Source organism: Mustela nigripes, chromosome 9, assembly GCF_022355385.1.
Source record: "Mustela nigripes isolate SB6536 chromosome 9, MUSNIG.SB6536, whole genome shotgun sequence".
Lineage (NCBI taxonomy): Eukaryota > Metazoa > Chordata > Mammalia > Carnivora > Mustelidae > Mustela > Mustela nigripes.
Genome location: NC_081565.1, coordinates 74064685 through 74083304, shown reverse-complemented (window position 1 = coordinate 74083304; position 18620 = coordinate 74064685). Strand labels below are relative to the sequence as shown.

Below are 18620 nucleotides of genomic sequence, written 5' to 3'. Positions count from 1 at the left end.
AAAGTGTACTAAAGAGTTCTTGAATAATTTTTGTAGTCAAGTTATATTTTTTTTCCTGCAGAGCTACAGAGACTTCTGATGAAGTGGAGAGCCTGCGGCCCCCACGATTCTTTAATGAGGATGGAGTCATCAGACCTTACAGGTTGAGGGATGGGACTGGAAACCAGATGTTACAGGTGGGTGAAGAAATATTTTACACATTACGAGTAATTTAGTCAGGTTTGCTATATTAAAAGTAGTTATATACTATTTTAAATATATGTTAGATTATTTCGGCTTTTATGTGTTTTGCTTAATTCTATTTATAAGTTTCTAATACTTAGGTTTTAATGTACATTTATTTACTATAAGATTTTTTTTTTCTTTTTTACAGGCATCAAAAAGTTTGATATGAAAACAATTAATGCATGACTTTACAAGTGAAAGCCAACAGTAGATTTTAGTCTTAAAATTTTCAAACTACGTACAGCTGTTTCAGTATTTTGAATACAAAGAAAAGCTTTTGTATTGGTAAATTTTTGTATAGGATTTTAGTGAATCTGATCTTTTTATAGGATGTTTTTAGTTCTGTACTGGATTTGCTAAATTTGTTGAAAACCATCATGCCTTATGTACCCTCATAGTTGGTGGTACTTAACCAATTAAACCATTTCTTTTTAGGGTACTTCCCTTTGCATATCAGGCCACTAGTAGCTTTTACACAGTTCTCATGTCCATTTGGACATGGATAAGGAAAAAAACCCATATCACTGCTGTTGGTGAAATTCTTGGGTTCTTAGACTTTTCTTTTGAAGATATTCAACTAGCCTTAACCCTCTTCTTGCCTTATGCCTGTGTGGTCTATTTGAAATCTGTGGGATCTGATAAGCAGTTCACATGAAAGCCAACATCTTTTATTAAGGAAAATCAGATTTGAAACAAAAAGCCATTTGGAGGTAGAATATTTTATTTAAAATAATAGCTATTTTTCTTACTTTGAAAACTGGACTTCTTAAAATTTGGATTATGGTGTAGGTAACATCCATAATAGATTATACCAACTTAAAGTTATTTCATCTTTCGTTTAGATATGGACTACTAAATTAAATCATTTTTTTGCAAACAGACAAGGAATCATTATGTTATATAGACTTGAAAATATTTGTAGTAATAATAAACAGTGGGGATATGGTCCTTCCTTTATAACCTTGATATTTTAAATATTGTCATGTTTAAAATGATCATGGTAAATATTTAAAAGTTCAGTATTTTACCCACTACATGCAGGATATATAATTTTGCGTAAAATGTACTTCCATCTAATATAGTAAAACATGACCATTGAGTTAGTGTGTATTATTTAGTAAAGCGATAGCGTGTTTTTAAATGTTTTTAAAGCATCCAAATAATTGCACATTGGGACAGAAGTGGCGATCTAGTGAGAGGTTGTGCTCTAAAAGGCATTTTGTGCAATCTCTGTGGTGATAGTATATCATTCTTTGGTAGATGGAAATGGTGCAGAAGTCACCCTTGGTTAATACAATTGAAAAATATACTTCTACTCAATTCCAGCCTTCCCTTTTTAGGGAAGGAACCTGTTACTTGTATTAGTAGCTTATGTTAACCTATTACTGACATTTTACTGGGCTGAATAGTTACTAGATCACCTGTTGAAAAATTAAAAATATTTCCTGAGAAACTTTTAATTAATTCAGTAAGAAGTAAGGATGAGTAGTAAGGGAAATAATCCTCATTATTAGGAAATAGATTATGATAAATAAGAAAGCCATGACATACAAAAATTTCTCTCAGTTGATAATTTGATCTTAGTGACAAGTAAATTTATTTTATACCTACATTAATGGTTTGCTGAAGCTTTAAACTTTGGGATTTAAAAGCCATGATCTTTGGCTCTGTGTTTTTAATGGTACATATTATTTTTAGTAGGCCAGTTTTAGTGTTAACTGCTAAAAGAGCTGTTTAAATGATTAAAACCTCACAATCCTTGTAGTCATTTTTACTTGTTTTTTAGCAAGAGCATTAAACACAGTATTAGCTGGAATACCTATATTCACCAGAGGCCTTAGGATGTTGTGGTTAGCATTGTTCTCTTATAGGTGTGAGAAGCAGGTTGTTGGTTTGGTGGTAATGGTGCTTTTTAAATCAAAACTGTCATTAGCAAATATTTTACAATACATGAGTGCCAGTACTCTAGAAAAAAAGCAGATGATGTAGAAACAGGATTTAAAGTCTCATCTAGAGAGATTAAATCTAAGTGATTTAACATTGGTGCTTTAGCAAATGTATAATACTTTAAATGTTTCTCCTTTTATTTTCTAATTCTTTTAAAGGAAAAAAAAAGGTACTCTATGTTCAGTAAATTATATGGGCCTATATATAATTAAATATAAAACACACTTTGGTTGTATGCCTTTGTATCTAGAAAGGAGTACCGTATTACAGTGCCTCCAGTTGGGCGATTCAAGTTCACTACTAGAGAAATAGAATAATAATTCTCATATATTCATGGAATACCTTACTGGTATCATCCAACCATTTTATCTATTGAGTGTACCAGCCAGCGAGGTTTAGTCTTAGGTCTATTAAGTTATGGAATGTTATATCTGTAATTACTGCCCTACTCAGATCTGAACTCTGCCTTAAGGTTATTCTGACTCCTTGAACATTTCATAATTTTACATGTTTTGCAAGCATTTTGCCATGCTTAACTAACCTCTGTGCTTCTTTTTTCCTCTACCATGCTTACAGAAAATTCAGGTCTACAGGGAGTGGATTATGACTCACAGTAGCAGTAGTGATGATGATGATGATGATGATGATTAGGCAGATCTGAAATGTTAAATTCATGTTCTTTGTCATTTTATTTGGAATGTTTCGTTAACATGATTTGTATGACTGCTACCACAATGCCCGTATGTCCAGTGTTAGGGTATTAAAATACTTTTTCCTTTTAAAATGTTTTTCTACATGTTTACAGAAAGCAAAGGAATTACATATTTAAGCACAGAAAAAAATGTATTCTACATCCAAAGTAGGGCATACTATATATTCTGGCATTTGCTTGTATATGTTTTGTAGCTTTGCAATGCTGAGTTCATCTTTAAGATTTAAAAGTTAAATATTTTTTTTAATGTTCACTAGTTTTATTTTCAAGTACCTGTTTATTGGTAAAATACCATTTTTAATATTCTCTGTAAATTTTCTGGGCTGTAATAGAATGCCATCGTATAAAAAAGAATAGTAATACCCAGTCAGTATTTTATATTTAGCATTTTAAGAGTGTTTTTGTCAAATTTCGTTTAATAATAATAAATTTATGTGACTTCAAGCAATATGAATTTGTTGTTCTCTTCCAAAACCACATAGGTTATACTGCTATTATAAGGAACATTCATGATTTGTTATGGACATTAGTGACATAATTTATAGTCTTACAAAGAAAAAAGTTCTGTTCTTTGGTTCACTTTTTATTTCATTATGTATGTATATATACAATGAACAAAGTTGGTTTTATAGTCATTATATTTACTTATTAACCTAAATATCTGTATGCTGTATCCCTCATAAAATATTAAAAGTTAATTCAGGACATCAGAAGAATTTTTATAGTAAGCAGAATTATGTATGTTTTTTTCTTGGTTGTATTGGAAAATATTATTAATGTGTCTGAAAGATCTATGAGCAGAACTGTTTGTTTTGTGCACTGAAGGGTTTTCTTTAATTTTCAATTTAAATAAAACTATTCTGTCCTGTTTCACGAGGAAGTTAGATATACAAAAAAAAAAAAGGAAAGAAAGAAAGAAAATCCTCTAAAGAGTAAATGACTATTAGTATAATATGATGGGGTTTTCTGAAATTTTTATTTAGATTCCAGTATAGTTAACATACAGTGTAAAACTGGTTTCACGTAGATGATACAGTGATTCCACACTTCCATACATCACCTGGTGCTCATCACACGTGCATTCCTTAACTCCCCATCACCTGTTTCACCCTTCTCTCCACTCACCTCCCCTCTGGTAATCACCAGTTTGTTCCCAGTGCTTAAGAGTCTGTTTCTTTGTGTCTCTCTCTCTTTCTCACAGTAATATTTAATCCCTATGGCTGCTGTGCTTTGGGATCAACAAAGAAACATTTACCTTATTTATGTTAATCAGTTTGTGCATATTGAGCTTATATTAATTAGATTATAGTAAATAACTGCCTTCATTGTCCAACTTTTGGCTTAATTGATTCAGCCCATGATTTCTGAGTCTGATTCTTAAGTTTACCAACATTGTACTTCTGTAAATCAGTATTCTCTTTTTCTTAGAAAATGAATGACTTTTAATTTTTTAATATTGAGCTTACAAAAATGGATGCTAAAAAGTATTAAGACATTTCTTCTGAAATACCTACCTGCCTAACATTCATTTAAATTAAGTAGGAATTAAGGTTGTGTGTACTAGGGACCAAGAAATATGTCAGTGTCAACGTATTTATTGTTTTCCTCAAAATGGTATTCTTATCTTTTTGGAATAGTGAATGCATGAGAACAGTTACCATTAAAATAGTCATGACTGGTGTTGGAGACTGGTATCTGGTCCCCACTAGTTTCTCTCACCCTTGGCCAAATCATACAAAACCTTCTTCTCCTACAAGAAGCTAGAGAGAACACTGCCCATTGTTACGTATTGTTGTATGCCTTAGGAAGGAGAGGTCTGGAAATGTCTTCATTGGCTTTTTACATTTCAGCTAGGCATGGGCCCTTTCTAAAAGGAAAAAATGCTAAACTTCTTGATTCCAAGGCATTTACTGAGTTTCCTGTGGTTGGTCTGTGACACTTAAGACTACGGTATAGTTCTCATTACGATTCTTAAGAATTTATCTGCAAAAGGTCTGGGCATTTCAGCATTGACTTGCCATTTTAATGCAAAGAAAATTGTAAGTAAGATTGCATTTGTTTAAAATCCCTTGAAAAGTGAAATGGTTTAAAACAATACTCTGGTAGCTAGTAAATTGTTATGTGGCTCATGTGGTCCTAAGGATTCATCGATCTTCAGTTTCTAACCCTTAGAAGTGAAATACATTCTTTGACAGTATAATTGCCCTTGTTCTGTTTCTGTTTTCCTACCACAGTGAAAAAATCTTTTCAAGATTTAAGATTACACTATTTATACTAATGTGCTCTTGTTGGAGATAAAGGACATGGACAAATACCTTCTTACTCCATTAAATAAGCAGAAAATGAGTTCAACTGTGGCACTTTCATGAGATGAATAGTTCTTTTGTTTATTAGAGGCTCTGTAATTAATTAGAATTTTAAAATGGGAGTATGATCTAATGAGAAAGTCCAGTGACAAAGCCGCATTTGAAAGGTTGATTATGAGATACCACACCTATCCATATCCTTTATTTATATTCTGCATTTCTACATGGTCACTGCTTATGTATAGAAAAAGGGAAGGAACATCTTTCTCTCTTCTCTAAGGGAGTAATTACTCATTCTTTATTTGCCTTTGTATTTACTTGACTTGAATAACATACTGAAAACTGGCAGGAAGAAAAATCCATAAAAGGCCTGGAATTGTGAACACCTGTCACCATGAATAAACTTATAAGAGTAGCCTGTGAATGAAATAAGATGAATTCGATATAGCAAATGTAAATCCAGAGTAATACAGCTGTCAATATTCCTTATGAAACAAGAAGTCAGAATAAATTTTAGTTTGTTTCTGTGCTTAAAATAATCTGGATTTTATAAACTTTGCTTTTTTGAAATTGTTCAAAATACATATCAGTGTTAATCAGTTGATTTTCAAGTCATGTTATTAAAATTTGCAGATGGAGCCATTGTAGATCTATGACTAAGGCATCAACATTCAACATGAAATATATGCTATCATGTTTACACCCCAGGTCATATAAAGAATGACAGCTGTAATAGTAGTTTGTCTGATTTAAGTCCTGTGGTGAAATTTAGCTTCATACTTTCCTGTAGTAATGAGAGGAAAACCAAAAACAACCATCCTAAGTGTTATTGTGTACTCATACTGTACCTTCAATTGAGCCTTTGGGTTTTGTTTTAGAGATTTCCTTGCAAATGTAGAATTTATTATTTATAATAGTAAAAAATATTAGAGGTTTTATGAGGTCTAAATAAGATACACGGTTATTCATTTAGATCAAGTAATAATTATGATGGACATATAAAAACGGCAGTTTCTTTCTTCTCTCCCTGCACCTTAGGGATAAATGGAGATTGATTAAAAATGTTAAGATTGTTGATTTAATCTTTAATTTCAGTGTATGAATGTTTGAATTGGTGAAATGCAGAGAGTACACTGAATACAATACAAAACATTACTGAAAGTCCTGAATCAGAGAAGAATAAAACACATGATTTCAAATAGGTATGTGTTAGGGAGGTAATTAGAATAATTTATGATTTTCATACATAAGGGTTTATGGTTGGTTAGTTTTAATGTGGCAGACCATTTTCATGTACATCATTATCTCAATCAGTGTGATGAATTTATCCAGCAACAGTGTACCTCTAAAAAAATGAGCCTAAAATTAAATGTCTAATAACTTTGTAAAATTGGTTTTTAATATAGCCTTCTTTTTTTTATATATAAATATCCTAAACAGTGGAAATTATAATAAAGATATGTACTAAGTTGCAGTGTGCCTTTGTTCTGAATCTTAGACATTCATAAATATCTGAGCATTCAAAATAATACAGTTATTATTAGCTTTTTTAACAAAAAAACAATCAGGATTGTCAGAAACTTAGCTAAATATATATATATATATATATATATATATATATATATATATAATTCTTAATTGGGTATGCTGTGTTTTTCTACCCTAAGTTATCATTTATCAATAACCTTTTAATCATATACGTCTATAAGATCTTCTGAATGTGGAGCTTGGGATTTCTTTTTTTTTTTTCTTTTAAAGATTTTATTTATTTATTTGACAGACAGAGATCACAAGTAGGCAGAGAGGCAAGCAGGGGTGAGGTGGGGAGGTAAGCAGGCTCCATCCCAGGACCCTGGGATCATGCCTGGAGCCGAAACCCAAACCTCCATGGAAAGAGCTAAATCCTTTTGTCAATCAATTAGCTAACATTGATTCTCAGTCTATAACTGTTGTATTTTATGGGAGATATAAAAATTTTCAAAAATTATTTTTTTTACAATGTTAAAGTAATATATGCTCAGTAAAGTAGGAAACTATAGGAATAAAAATTATCCTGTCTCCCCACCATTTATGTTACAGTTCCTTTTAAAAATTTTATTAACATGATTATAATCCGAATATATAAATTTCTATTGTATATTTTTGTTATTATAAGTTCTTATAAATAGAATTATTAACTTCTAAAGTTTAAAAAAGTGATCTATTCATAGAATAATTCTAGTGTGGGGAAACTGGTCTTTATTTCTGGAATACATACATAAAAGCCAGCAGAATATTTTCTTAATTTTTATAAGTTTTATAGCTGTAATAGATTTCCTTTCTTGGTTTTTGTTGAACATGTTTCTTTTTAAAGTTTTCACCCCTTAAATCTTTGCCTCTTAGAATGAGTGTGTGTGTGTGTGTGTATGAGAGATCGTGAGATCTTTGTGTCGTTCACTGTGCATGAATGTTGTCAGTTAGTTATCCCACGAGGGTAGTATACTCTTAAGCATTTCAGATATTTTAAATTTTTATCTGTGTTGTCTTTGAATCTCTTAGATCTCTTTCCATGATGTTACTATGCTTATGTGAGTTGTAGCAGGGAGGCTGTTTTTGTTTGTTGTATATTTCTTTTCTTTCAGAAATTACAGATGTTTATAATTAGCTTCAAACACTGCCTAAATGGCAGTTGGAAGATAACTGCCTTCGGCTGACGTGGTCTTTCCCTTTACTTCGGGAGGAGAGTTACAACTGATCTGGAAGAAAGGGCTTACCATAGGCAGTCAGATCACCAGAGTAGTTCCGAACACTCTTCCTGGCTTCATCTGAAATTTTGAGTAAGTGGACAAGAACTAGGAGACAAAGGCTTATTGGATTTTACTCTTCATTTTTTAACTTTTCCCTCCAGAAGCAGACTTCTGAATGGGATGAGAAATCTGAAGAGAGCCAAATGCTGTTGTCCAGGAAAGTTTGAGCTCTTAGTGTCCCAAATAAAGCAGATCCTATGGGCAAGCAGATTACCCATCCAACCTGGATACAGTCTCATACCTCATTTATCAATTTAGCAGAGATCTTTTGGAGAGTTTGGGGGTACATCATTTTCGAAGGCCCATATTTTCCAACATTTAGTAGTAAGTTCCACTAACTTGATTTTGTACCAGAAGAGCATCTCACTCCACTTAGAACCTCCAGTTTTACATCACAGTACTTTTTGAATAAGGCTTTGAAATTAACATCTTTTTCTGGAGGTGATGGTTCCATTTAGTGGAATTTCCAGTTTTCTCTTTGTCTCAAGTATAAAGTGATTTTTAAAAATTCTCTTTTCTAATCCAGTAACTTGAATGAGACCAATTTCATTTTTAAATCTTTTTCAAAAGTTTGTCATCATTGCATCCCTTAAATTTGTAAATATGTTAGAGAAGGATAAATACTATCAAAACAGAAAATTTAGTACATCCTCAAACGTTACACTCAGGTAGGTTCACCTGGAGTCTTACTCTCTTCTTACCTGAGTATTAATTTAGATGATCTTTCACCTTTTTTTTAGCTAACGATGCAAAATCATAACTTGGGATTTCTTATGTATTAGAGCTCTGCCTTGTGTGACTTCCCCTGGTTACTTTGGACAGCACAGAAATTTCCAGCTGAAGTTGAACTTAGTAAAGCTCATTGGAAACTTTTTAAAGTGTGTGCTCTAACAGTAGTGTTGTTAAAAAAACAATGTATTAAGTTATGAAGTCTATTTTTTTTATTGGCAAGATATCCTATGAAAGAAGGGATGTTCTCTTGCCAAATAAAACTATTCCTTTTCATACAGAATTGAATTGGATTCCACTTTCATTCACCTAAAAACAAACTTTAATGTCCTGTATGAAAAGAAGCACTTTGTATACTTTTTCTATCAGTTAAGAATCTTCAGTTATACATTCAAATGAAATTGATGTCCCAGTTACTTTTGAAGAAGACTCTAATGAATTGGATATCAAATTTTCAGTGAAAAATTACCAATGTAAAGAACCCTATAAGAAGCAATGTGGAGAAACATATGTTAGGCATTTTGTGGCACTTCAAGTCTGAGGTAGTTAGTTTAAGTTGGAGATACAATGAAGCACCAGTGTTGCAACATATAAGTACGGGAGTTTACATAGTTCTTGTAAAGTAGAATAAATTGCCAGACTACTTCAAAATTGCCAAAAGAGTAAATGTATATTATATATGTATAAGTGAATTTTTGACCTAGTAGTATAATGTGAATACAAAGAAAAAATTTAATGCCCTATATTTATTCTCTATACAAGTATTTGTTAAAGTCTCCTTATGTATTGGACACCCTTCTAGATCTTAAGGTTACAGGCCTGAAGAGAGCAGTCAAGATTCCTGCTCCTCTCATGAAAATTATAACTGTGGTGACATTTTCTAATCTGGTGACTAGAGGATAAATCAAGAGCTCTGTTAGAGGCCAACCCTGTCATGTCAGAGCTTCACAGTCTCCTTCCTGTTGATTGATTGCTACACACAAGGCTCAGAGGAACTGTAAGAATCAAAGGAGACATAAGATATGCCCAGTCATCCAGAAAGATAAAGATTCCTAGGTATTAAATGACATTGAAGCATTGACACAGTACAGCTTGTGGGATATCTGAATCTGTATACCAGTGAACTGTTAAAAATTGCATCTCACCACGTCCGCTGGACGGTATGTAGTTCTGTAGTGATCTGTTCTGACCATGAAAATCTCTGAGCTGCAGCAGTACCCTGTGGCCCAGGGCCTGGATTCTGGAACCAAGTAAACCAGAGTTCAGTTCCAGCTTTTGCCTTTGCCAGCTTTATAATCTATTGTGCTTGTCTGACCTTAGTTTCCAGACTCTAAAATGGAGATAACTGTACGACTTAACAAAATAACAATAATCTTGGTGGTTTAAAATAACTAAATTAATTAACTAATTACCTCAGGTGAGGTAATATATATATGATTATTAGCACAATGTATAGTAAGGACTTGCTATATTTCATTATTCTATGGATACCAGCTGCTGCTAGTTCTTGGTCACTACTATATAAATTTTATGTTCCTCATTTGTCTCCTTTTTATCAGGATAAAAGCACCTATGAATCTTACCCCTTTTTTAACCATTTAAACATTAGAATACTTGAAAAACACTACAACCATTTCCACACATTAGTAGGTGAGCAATAGAAACAATAAAAAACCTCAGTAATTTGGACTGCTCTGAGATTCATAATATATTAGAAGAAATGGTAAAATGTTTAAAAGAAATTATTTTCAAGTATGGATAGCATCATGATCAGTAAATACTGCTCAGCAGAGATTCTGCTGGAAATATGTCAAGGAGACTCATAACTGTCGCCGACATCATTTCTGACCGACCTCTGGCCTTTCTTCTAGAATGTATTAGATAGGTTACTTAATCAGTGTACATGATTGCGTCATAAGCATAATTCTGTCTTTTGTCCAGACTTTTAATTGAGCCAGTTGATGACAGTAGTTCACATCTCTTAAGGGTAATATTTTATTTGATGTTATGTCACAGGGTTATACTCTCTTTTCCTGCCCTGTTGGAGCTGTGCGAATAGCATATCCTGTGGTTAACAATCAAAATAGCTCATTTGCTTGGGAGGAGACAAAGGTATGGGGGATTCAGTAAGGGCTAATTCCTCATCAGATTTCATGACAATGAGATTTGATTTTTTTTTTAACAGCAATTTGCCTCCCAGAATAGGCCAAATATCACTTCATCACTGTTAAATGTGTTTATTCTATTATATATATATGAAATCATTGAGCTTTGAGGTAATGAATTTCTACTACATCTTACCATGAAGCTTACTTGAGTGCCTTGTTTTTCCTGGGCCATAGCCCTCAAATCTCTCATGTTTAAAGTGAATTAGAAAAGGTTTTATCCCTAACCTTTAAGCAGGTAACTCTAGGAAAGTTATATATTTATTGACTGCATCTTTGTCTAAAGATTGTTTGGTTTAAAATTGTCTGTTTCTTAAATAATTGAAAAATGCTGGCATTTACCATTTTAGGATTACCTGCCTAAATTTTATTGTTTTTAAAAATAAGCTTAATTGTTTAATATGTTTATAAACCTTTCCTCTTTCCCCATTATCTCCTGACTATTCAAATTATCTGATCTATAAAGACAGCTATTTGTTGTCCAATAGATTGACTTGCCTGAGAGCATTCTTACTCTTTATTTTTCATCTAGGTGAGTTTCATTTTTCTCTTACACTTCATGTTGCTAGCTTGAAAGAAAAAAAAAACTCTTACCTCCATGAAATTCTAGTCTTCCAAGAGTCAGATACTGATCAGATTTTTTCCCCCCTGAACTGTGTGTTCTTACCCTGTATCCAGTTTCCTTAAATATATTTCCCATGAATATTAGCACCTTATATTGTTTGGGATTTAAAGCCTTCCATGTTCATGATTTATTCCTAATATCTGTGTTACCATATTTTGCTTTGATCTTTCAGAATTATTTTTGTTGTAGAAATTTGCTGCTTCAGAGCATTTAGATGATTTGCAAGTGTTAGCAATGTTCTCTGCATTACTGTAGTTTCCAGCCTGTTTTTCTAAGTGTTGGGACTGATCTGATAGGAAATGTGACTGTTAGTAGAGGGTAACCCTGACTCCACTGTCTTACAAGTTCTTACCTCTTGTGTTTCAGAGTTTGCGGTCACTTCTGTTTGGATTTATTTGTACCTAATAAACTAAGACCTATATATTCATCTTTTCTAATGCAAAAGGAACCCTTTTACCAATAACCATGCATTTTGATTGTTGTCTGCCAATTATCTGTAAAAGTTTGTGCTTCTCTAAGAAAGTCATCAGTGATAAGTAATTCCTGTATACTTCAATGAATAAGGAAAAAATTGTTTTTTATTTAACCACTGCCTCATGTTAAATGAGGCTAACATGTCTAACATACTTAGCTAATGTACTTGATACTTCAGCCTGATTATTTGGTATTTCAGCCAAATTTTGGTCTTTGTGCAAAGGCCCTACATTGTGATTTCTAGCCCTGGTTTTGCTAGCGCTTCATTTATTTTGAAGGGTATCACAAATTATTTCAAGAGACACATTGATACTGAATATCTGTTTTGGAGGGAGAAGATAGGCTATTAACACTGAACTATATGGACCCTGTTAACCTAAACAAAAATCATCCCTCCTGCGGTGTTGAGCAGCCTGTCTCAGTAGCGTCCAGCATCCAGGGATACTGAAGACATTTTTGAGGTCCCGTGGGAAATGTGTGACTGACACCATAGGAGGAAACATCATGGTATAGTGAAAAGCCCTGGAACTAGAAGTTGAAGAAACCACTTTTCTGACCACATGTATCAGTATGACCCCGAGCAAGACACTCAGCTGTTACCTAATTACCAGGGTTGCTGTGAGGACCGGGTGGGTAAGACACTTAACCTGGTCCTCCACTGCTTCACGTGCTAGCGGTGCATGCTTACACAGACAGTAACTTTCCTACAGGTCTAAAATCTGGAGTTTTTTCCTTAGATAATTTATAATGATGTTTTAGAAAATATAAATTTTCCATATAGGGCACTTATAAAGACAAATAATTAGGAAATTGCAGTCAAAGGCATGACATTTGTAGACTTTACAGCATGATGGCAGATGATGGTTGATAAATTGTCATATTGTCTCTCATTTGCTCCCATTTTTCCTTGGGACTTAGTTCCAGAGTTTTAGCGTCTGCTTACAGTGCTATTCTTATTCCCTCTCTACCTGTTTGTAATGGAGACCGGCAAAATTTTGCTGTATAGGGAGTTATTTTTGACATTTATTCAAATCTATCCATTCTGATAACAATGTAGTTCATTGTATGTTTCAAAGTAGACGACTACGACCATAATGTCTAGTCATCTTTCAAGTGCTGCATTTAAGGTTTTTGGTGAACTCCAAAAAACATGCTTGAATGACATTTTTTTCTAAGATTTTTAGCTCTTGTTTCTATCAGTACTACCGTGACTATTGACATTGGTTTAATTGCCTATATGCAGAGGTTAGGTTTTATTTAAGTTGTATCTGAAAAGTGGAAGACGATGAGAAGCAGGGTCCTCTTTAATGCCCATATTTAAAACAATATTGAAATAGAAGTTAGGTATTTGGAGGTAAACCATAGCTTTTAAGCTGTTTGAAGATTGTGATCTATTAATGGGACATGTGGACCCTTAACTCCTGGTGGTAGTGATGTTCTTGGGGAGATCAGCATTTGTACTCTTGATGTTTTTTGGCTTGGTTATGTAGAACAAAAGAAAATAAGCTGGGTGCCTGGGTGGCTCAGTGGGTTAAGCCGCTGCCTTCGGCTCAGGTCATGATCTCAGGGTCCTGGGATCGAGTCCCGCATCAGGCTCTCTGCTCAGCAGGGAGCCTGCTTTCCTCTCTCTCTCTCTGCCTGCCTGTCTGTCTACTTGTGATGTCTCTCTGTCAAATAAATAAATAAAATCTAAAAGAAAAAACAAAAAAAACCCCAAAACTTTAAAAAAAATATTTTAAAAAAAGAAAATAAGCTTTAAGCTAATTTCTTTACAAATACAAAAAATAACTGAAAGAAAAAGTTGTAAATTTAAAAATGAAACTTGACTTCTTCCCCCACTATTATCATTTTCAAGCCCAGGGATAAGCGCTATTAGATTAGTGTGTAACCACCAACCCCCACAGAAATTTCCCAGGGATATATAAGTATACACGAATGTGTTTCTAGTCCTCCACCATTAATTCCCAGTAGTTTAATTTCTTTTCACTGAATATATCTGCATATCTTTGATATCAGTATGCACATCGCCCTTTCTTTTCATGACTACATAATGTCCCATTGTATGGCTAAGCTATACTTTATTACAGTCCCTCTTAATGAAAATTTAGATATTTTTAACATAGTATTACTGTGAAGACTTCTGTGTGTATATCTTGGCATACTTTTGCATAAAATAAAAGCAGTTGAATTCTTGACTTAATGAGTACTTTTAGTTGATTTGCATTTTCTTGATTTTGCATTAAGTTGAACATTTTCTCATGTGATTATTGGTCAGATTTTGTGTTTTGCTGAACTACCTGTTTGTAAGCTTGTGACACATTTTCCTATTGGTTTACTCAGTTTTCTTCTGTTAATTTATTCATATTTCTCTGTGTTATGAAATTAGCTCCCTATCTCTGTATTGACAGATATTTTCCCAATTCTTTGATTTTTATGTTGTTACTTACTTTATATCTGATTATTTGCTTACTGTTCTACTACTATATAGTGTTTAATTTCCATGTACATAACAATTTTTTTACATTGTGGTATGGGCTTTGCATTTTATATTTAAGGCTTTCTCATTTAATATTATTTAAAATGTTACTTTTTCTAGTAATTCTATAGTTTCATTTTGTATGCTTAAATCAGTGATCCTTGTGGAATCCATGTGGTATAGAGAGAAGTAGAGACCCAGGTATTGCCAACAAGTTGCCTGAAATGCCATTTATTAAAACATGCTTTTCCACACTAATTTAAAATGCAATCTTGATTTTATATTTTCCTGTTTTGGGATATATAGGATTTTACAAAGTCCTAGTATGCATTTGGGTCAATTTCTGTAATCTGTACTGTTGCTGTTGACGTATCTCTCTATATAACTTCTAGTAGCACCAAACTGTTCCACTGCTGTAGCTTGTAAATTGTGTTCCTGTCTGCTGGGATAGTTCTCTTTTCATTCATCTTATACGTTTTTTTGGATATTATCACCTTTTTTTCTAGATTAATTTTAGTATAATTTTGTCAAAATATTTCCATCTCTTGCCCCCAGAACAAACTAACACAACCATCTTGTGACCATATCGGGGGGTGTAAAAATTGGGGCTGGGGAAAGGGAATGACATTGTTAATGAAATTTTCTATCTAACAATATGGTAGAGATTTCCATTTTTAAATTTTCCATTTTTCCCCTCAGTAGTGTTATAGCTTTTATCACATAAATTCTGCATGCTATTTGTTAAACTTAGGCATAAATGTTTATCTTTTTTATTACTCTTTAAACAATTTTTCCTTCCATCTCTCAATTTGATATTATGTTTATAAAATAAAGTTACTGGGTTTATGTACTTAGGCTTTCTAAACAATACTATCATCTGCAAAAATTCTACTTTTCCTCTGCAATTTTGATACTTCTTTCTCTTCATAATTTATATTTTCTTAAAACATGGCCCACTTCACCTAGTTTTTCAGATTTATTTGCATAGATTATTATCTAATAACTTATTAATTTCTTTTGAATCTGTGCTTATATCCCTTTGTTTGTAACTCAAGGAATTTGTGTTTACGTGCCTTACCTCCTACAGCAAATAGTAAAAATACTCTTTTTTGAGTAGTATTATCTTTGAAGTTAGAAAATTCTTCCATGCATTAAATCTGTATGCCTCATCCTGTTGTTGTAGTCACTGTTTTTTTTTTTTTTTTATTTTAACTTTGTCTCCAATAAAATGAAAATTACTCTGGTAGCTTTTTCTATTAAGATTATTATGAAGTTACTTGTTAGCGTCTTCTAAGCTAAATAATTTTGGTTTTGCATATAGCCTCATGGAACACAGTTTTCTAAAATCTTTATATCTCTTCTGGAATTTTTTCAGGAGCCTTAACATTTTGGTTAAATTCTTAACTTCCTGTTGAGGGATCTGAGTCACAATTACATTGTTTGCCTTTAAAAGATAGTAGTCTAGCATACTATACATTTTTAGCCAAAGTAACTCCATCCTCAGAGCAAATAGTATTTAGTGCAGAACTAAGAATGGTAATTGTATTTTTTGTATATATTATGTATAGTATTTGGGAAAAAGAATTGTTGACAATGTCATGGATAGATAGTGTCTTTCAGCAGTCTTGAAAATAAAGGCTGTTGAATAAGGTAATTAGGTCCTCGGGTTCCAAGTTTGTCCAGAAACACTCTGCTCCTTATTTTGTTTTTAAGATTTTATTTATTTATTTGACAGAGATCGCAAGTAGACAGAGAGGCAGGCAGAGAGAGAGGAAGAAGCAGGCTTCCTGCCAAGCAGAGATCCCAATGCAGGGCTCAATCCCAGGACCCTGGGATCATGACCTGAGCCGAAGGCAGAGGCTTTAACCCACTGAGCCACCCAGGACCTAATTTTTGAATGAATTATGAGATTGGCAAAGTAAAGCATGTTTGTAAGGCAGATAGGAAAATTCCAGGGAAGATGCAAGATGGGGCTAATACTAAATTATGTTATACATACATGTAAATATGTGTTAGCATGTGTTTTTGTATATTTTTATCCTGGAAAAAATGAATATGCTAATTTAATAGTAACTTTAATAGGTTCAATTTAAACTTTGTAGGTAATAACAATATCTTCTAAAAATCCAGCATTAACAATTGAAATAGCTGCAATTGAGTCATCTTGAGTAAAGCAGTGCAAAAAGGTGCTTTTAAAAAGGAGGCAGCAATAATTTTGTGAATACTCAATTTTATGATATATTTACTGTGTAAGTATGTTAATAATTTGTCCCCCACTGAGAAATGGCTTCTAGAGGATCACAGTGCATTACTTGCATTAGAATAGAAATAATAATGAAATTCTCTCTCTCTCACCTTTTTTTAGGTCATGGAAAATGGAAGATTTGCAAAATATAAGTATTTTACCCATGTCATGATCAATAAAACAGATATGCTAATGATAACTAAAAGGTAACTTTCTTTCTGGAATGTAATTTGTTGAGAGGTTAACTGAGAAGCCACTCATGAAGAGAAGCAGTTGACATTCGTCATTTGTTGCAGATAGTCACACTGATTCCTGCTAACTCTGGTCCTCTTGCTCTACAAGCCTTGTAGCAAAAACCTTCCATAAATTCATATTTAGCTTTGTACAGATAAATGCACAGCCATGCACAAACAATTTAATATTTTTTCAACTAATTTGAATAATACAGAAATTCCCATGAAACTATCTTCACACTACCATTTTTTCCCCTCTGAAAAAGTACATAATTTCAGATTACCCAGAAGTCCTCTTGTGATATCTTTTCATCAGCATGCGTAGAAACTCATGTAAGTACATACAACATTGGAGACAGATCAGTTCTTACATGGATACTCCCAAAGATAGCCAAATCCTCGAGTAGACTGTAGACAGTAGAGCTACGTGCAAAAATACACAGCCTCAGAGGGCCTAGTGTTTGCAAGTCATTGTTAAACTGAGGAAAAGAATGAGCTGGTGCAGGATTAACATGGGGAGTTCTGGATGGATAGCAAAGAGCGAAATTGTAGAGGTGCCTGGGTGGCTCAGTGGATTAAGCCGCTGCCTTCGGCTCAGGTCATGATCTCGGTGTCCTGGGATCGAGCCCTGCATCGGGCTCTTTGCTCAGCGGGAGCCTGCTTCTCTCTCTCTCTCTCTTTCTCTCTCTCAATCTGCCTGACTCTCCACCTACTTGTGATCTCTCTCACTGTTATATAAATAAATAAAAATCTTTAAAAAAAAAAAAAAAAAGAGCGAAATTGTGCTTGAGAGACAGAGGTTATGGCTGAATAGAAAGGAGTAGTCAATAAGCCTGTGTGGTTTTGTTCACTATTGAAAAGGAGAAGTTATATTAACATCTTGTTAGTTCAAGCTCACTGTTGAACTTAGCAGTCATTTCTTTTTTTTTTTTTTTAAGATTTTATTTATTTATTTGACAGAGATCACAAGTCGGCAGAGAGGCAGGCAGAGAGAGAGGGGGAAGGTGGCTCCCTGCTGAGCAGAGAGCCCGATGTGGGGCTCGATCCCAGGACCCTGGGATCATGACCTGAGCTAAAGGCAGAGGCTTTAACCCACTGAGCCACCCAGGGGCCCCTTAGCAGTCATTTCTAATGTTTTTCATTCTAATCATTTCTGAGTCTAAAATTTGCCACACTATCTAATTTTCTTATTTAAAAAGTAACACAGAGTAAAGAATTTACACAGCATTAGAAGATGAATAGGTAAAGTGAGTCTTCATTTCATCCCAGGTACCAGTCCCTCTTTGCCCTGTCCCAGAGGCAACCACTTGTTTCCTTCTAGAAATAGTCTCTGCATATACAAGCATCACACATGTGTATCTTAATGTAAATGGAAATCTGTCAATGTACCATTCTGTGCTTTGCTTTAATTTTTTGCTTTTGATCAATGTTGATAGCAGCATATGAACATCTTCCTTAATTTTAAAGGACAACTTAGCATTCATTTAGAAGTATGTACTGTATTTTACATGTAAGTTGTTAATAAGCTTTTATAATTAGGGGCAGAGCTTCAGCGGCCATGTTTGTTCATAGTGATTTTCATTCATGTTTCTATTAACCCTCTCTCCCATTGATGACATGAAGTGCGATTCATCACAGTTGAACAAGGGCCAGTTGCAAAATTTAATAATAGTTTACAATTCAGTTTCTAGCATTTG

At 33.6% G+C, this 18620-nt stretch overlaps 1 protein-coding gene across 4 annotated transcripts in view; it reads left to right on the top strand.

Annotated features, from left to right (window-relative positions):
* Window positions 1–18620, top strand: part of VPS13A (vacuolar protein sorting 13 homolog A) — a 223361-nt gene that overhangs the window by 198452 nt on the left and 6289 nt on the right. For 2 of the 4 annotated variants that reach the window (XM_059411819.1, XM_059411818.1), the window contains exons 68-69: window positions 62–176; window positions 16811–16896. In XM_059411819.1, the coding sequence (XP_059267802.1) occupies window positions 62–176; window positions 16811–16896 (201 nt within the window). The other 2 variants (XM_059411820.1, XM_059411821.1) reach the window with 2 other exon arrangements.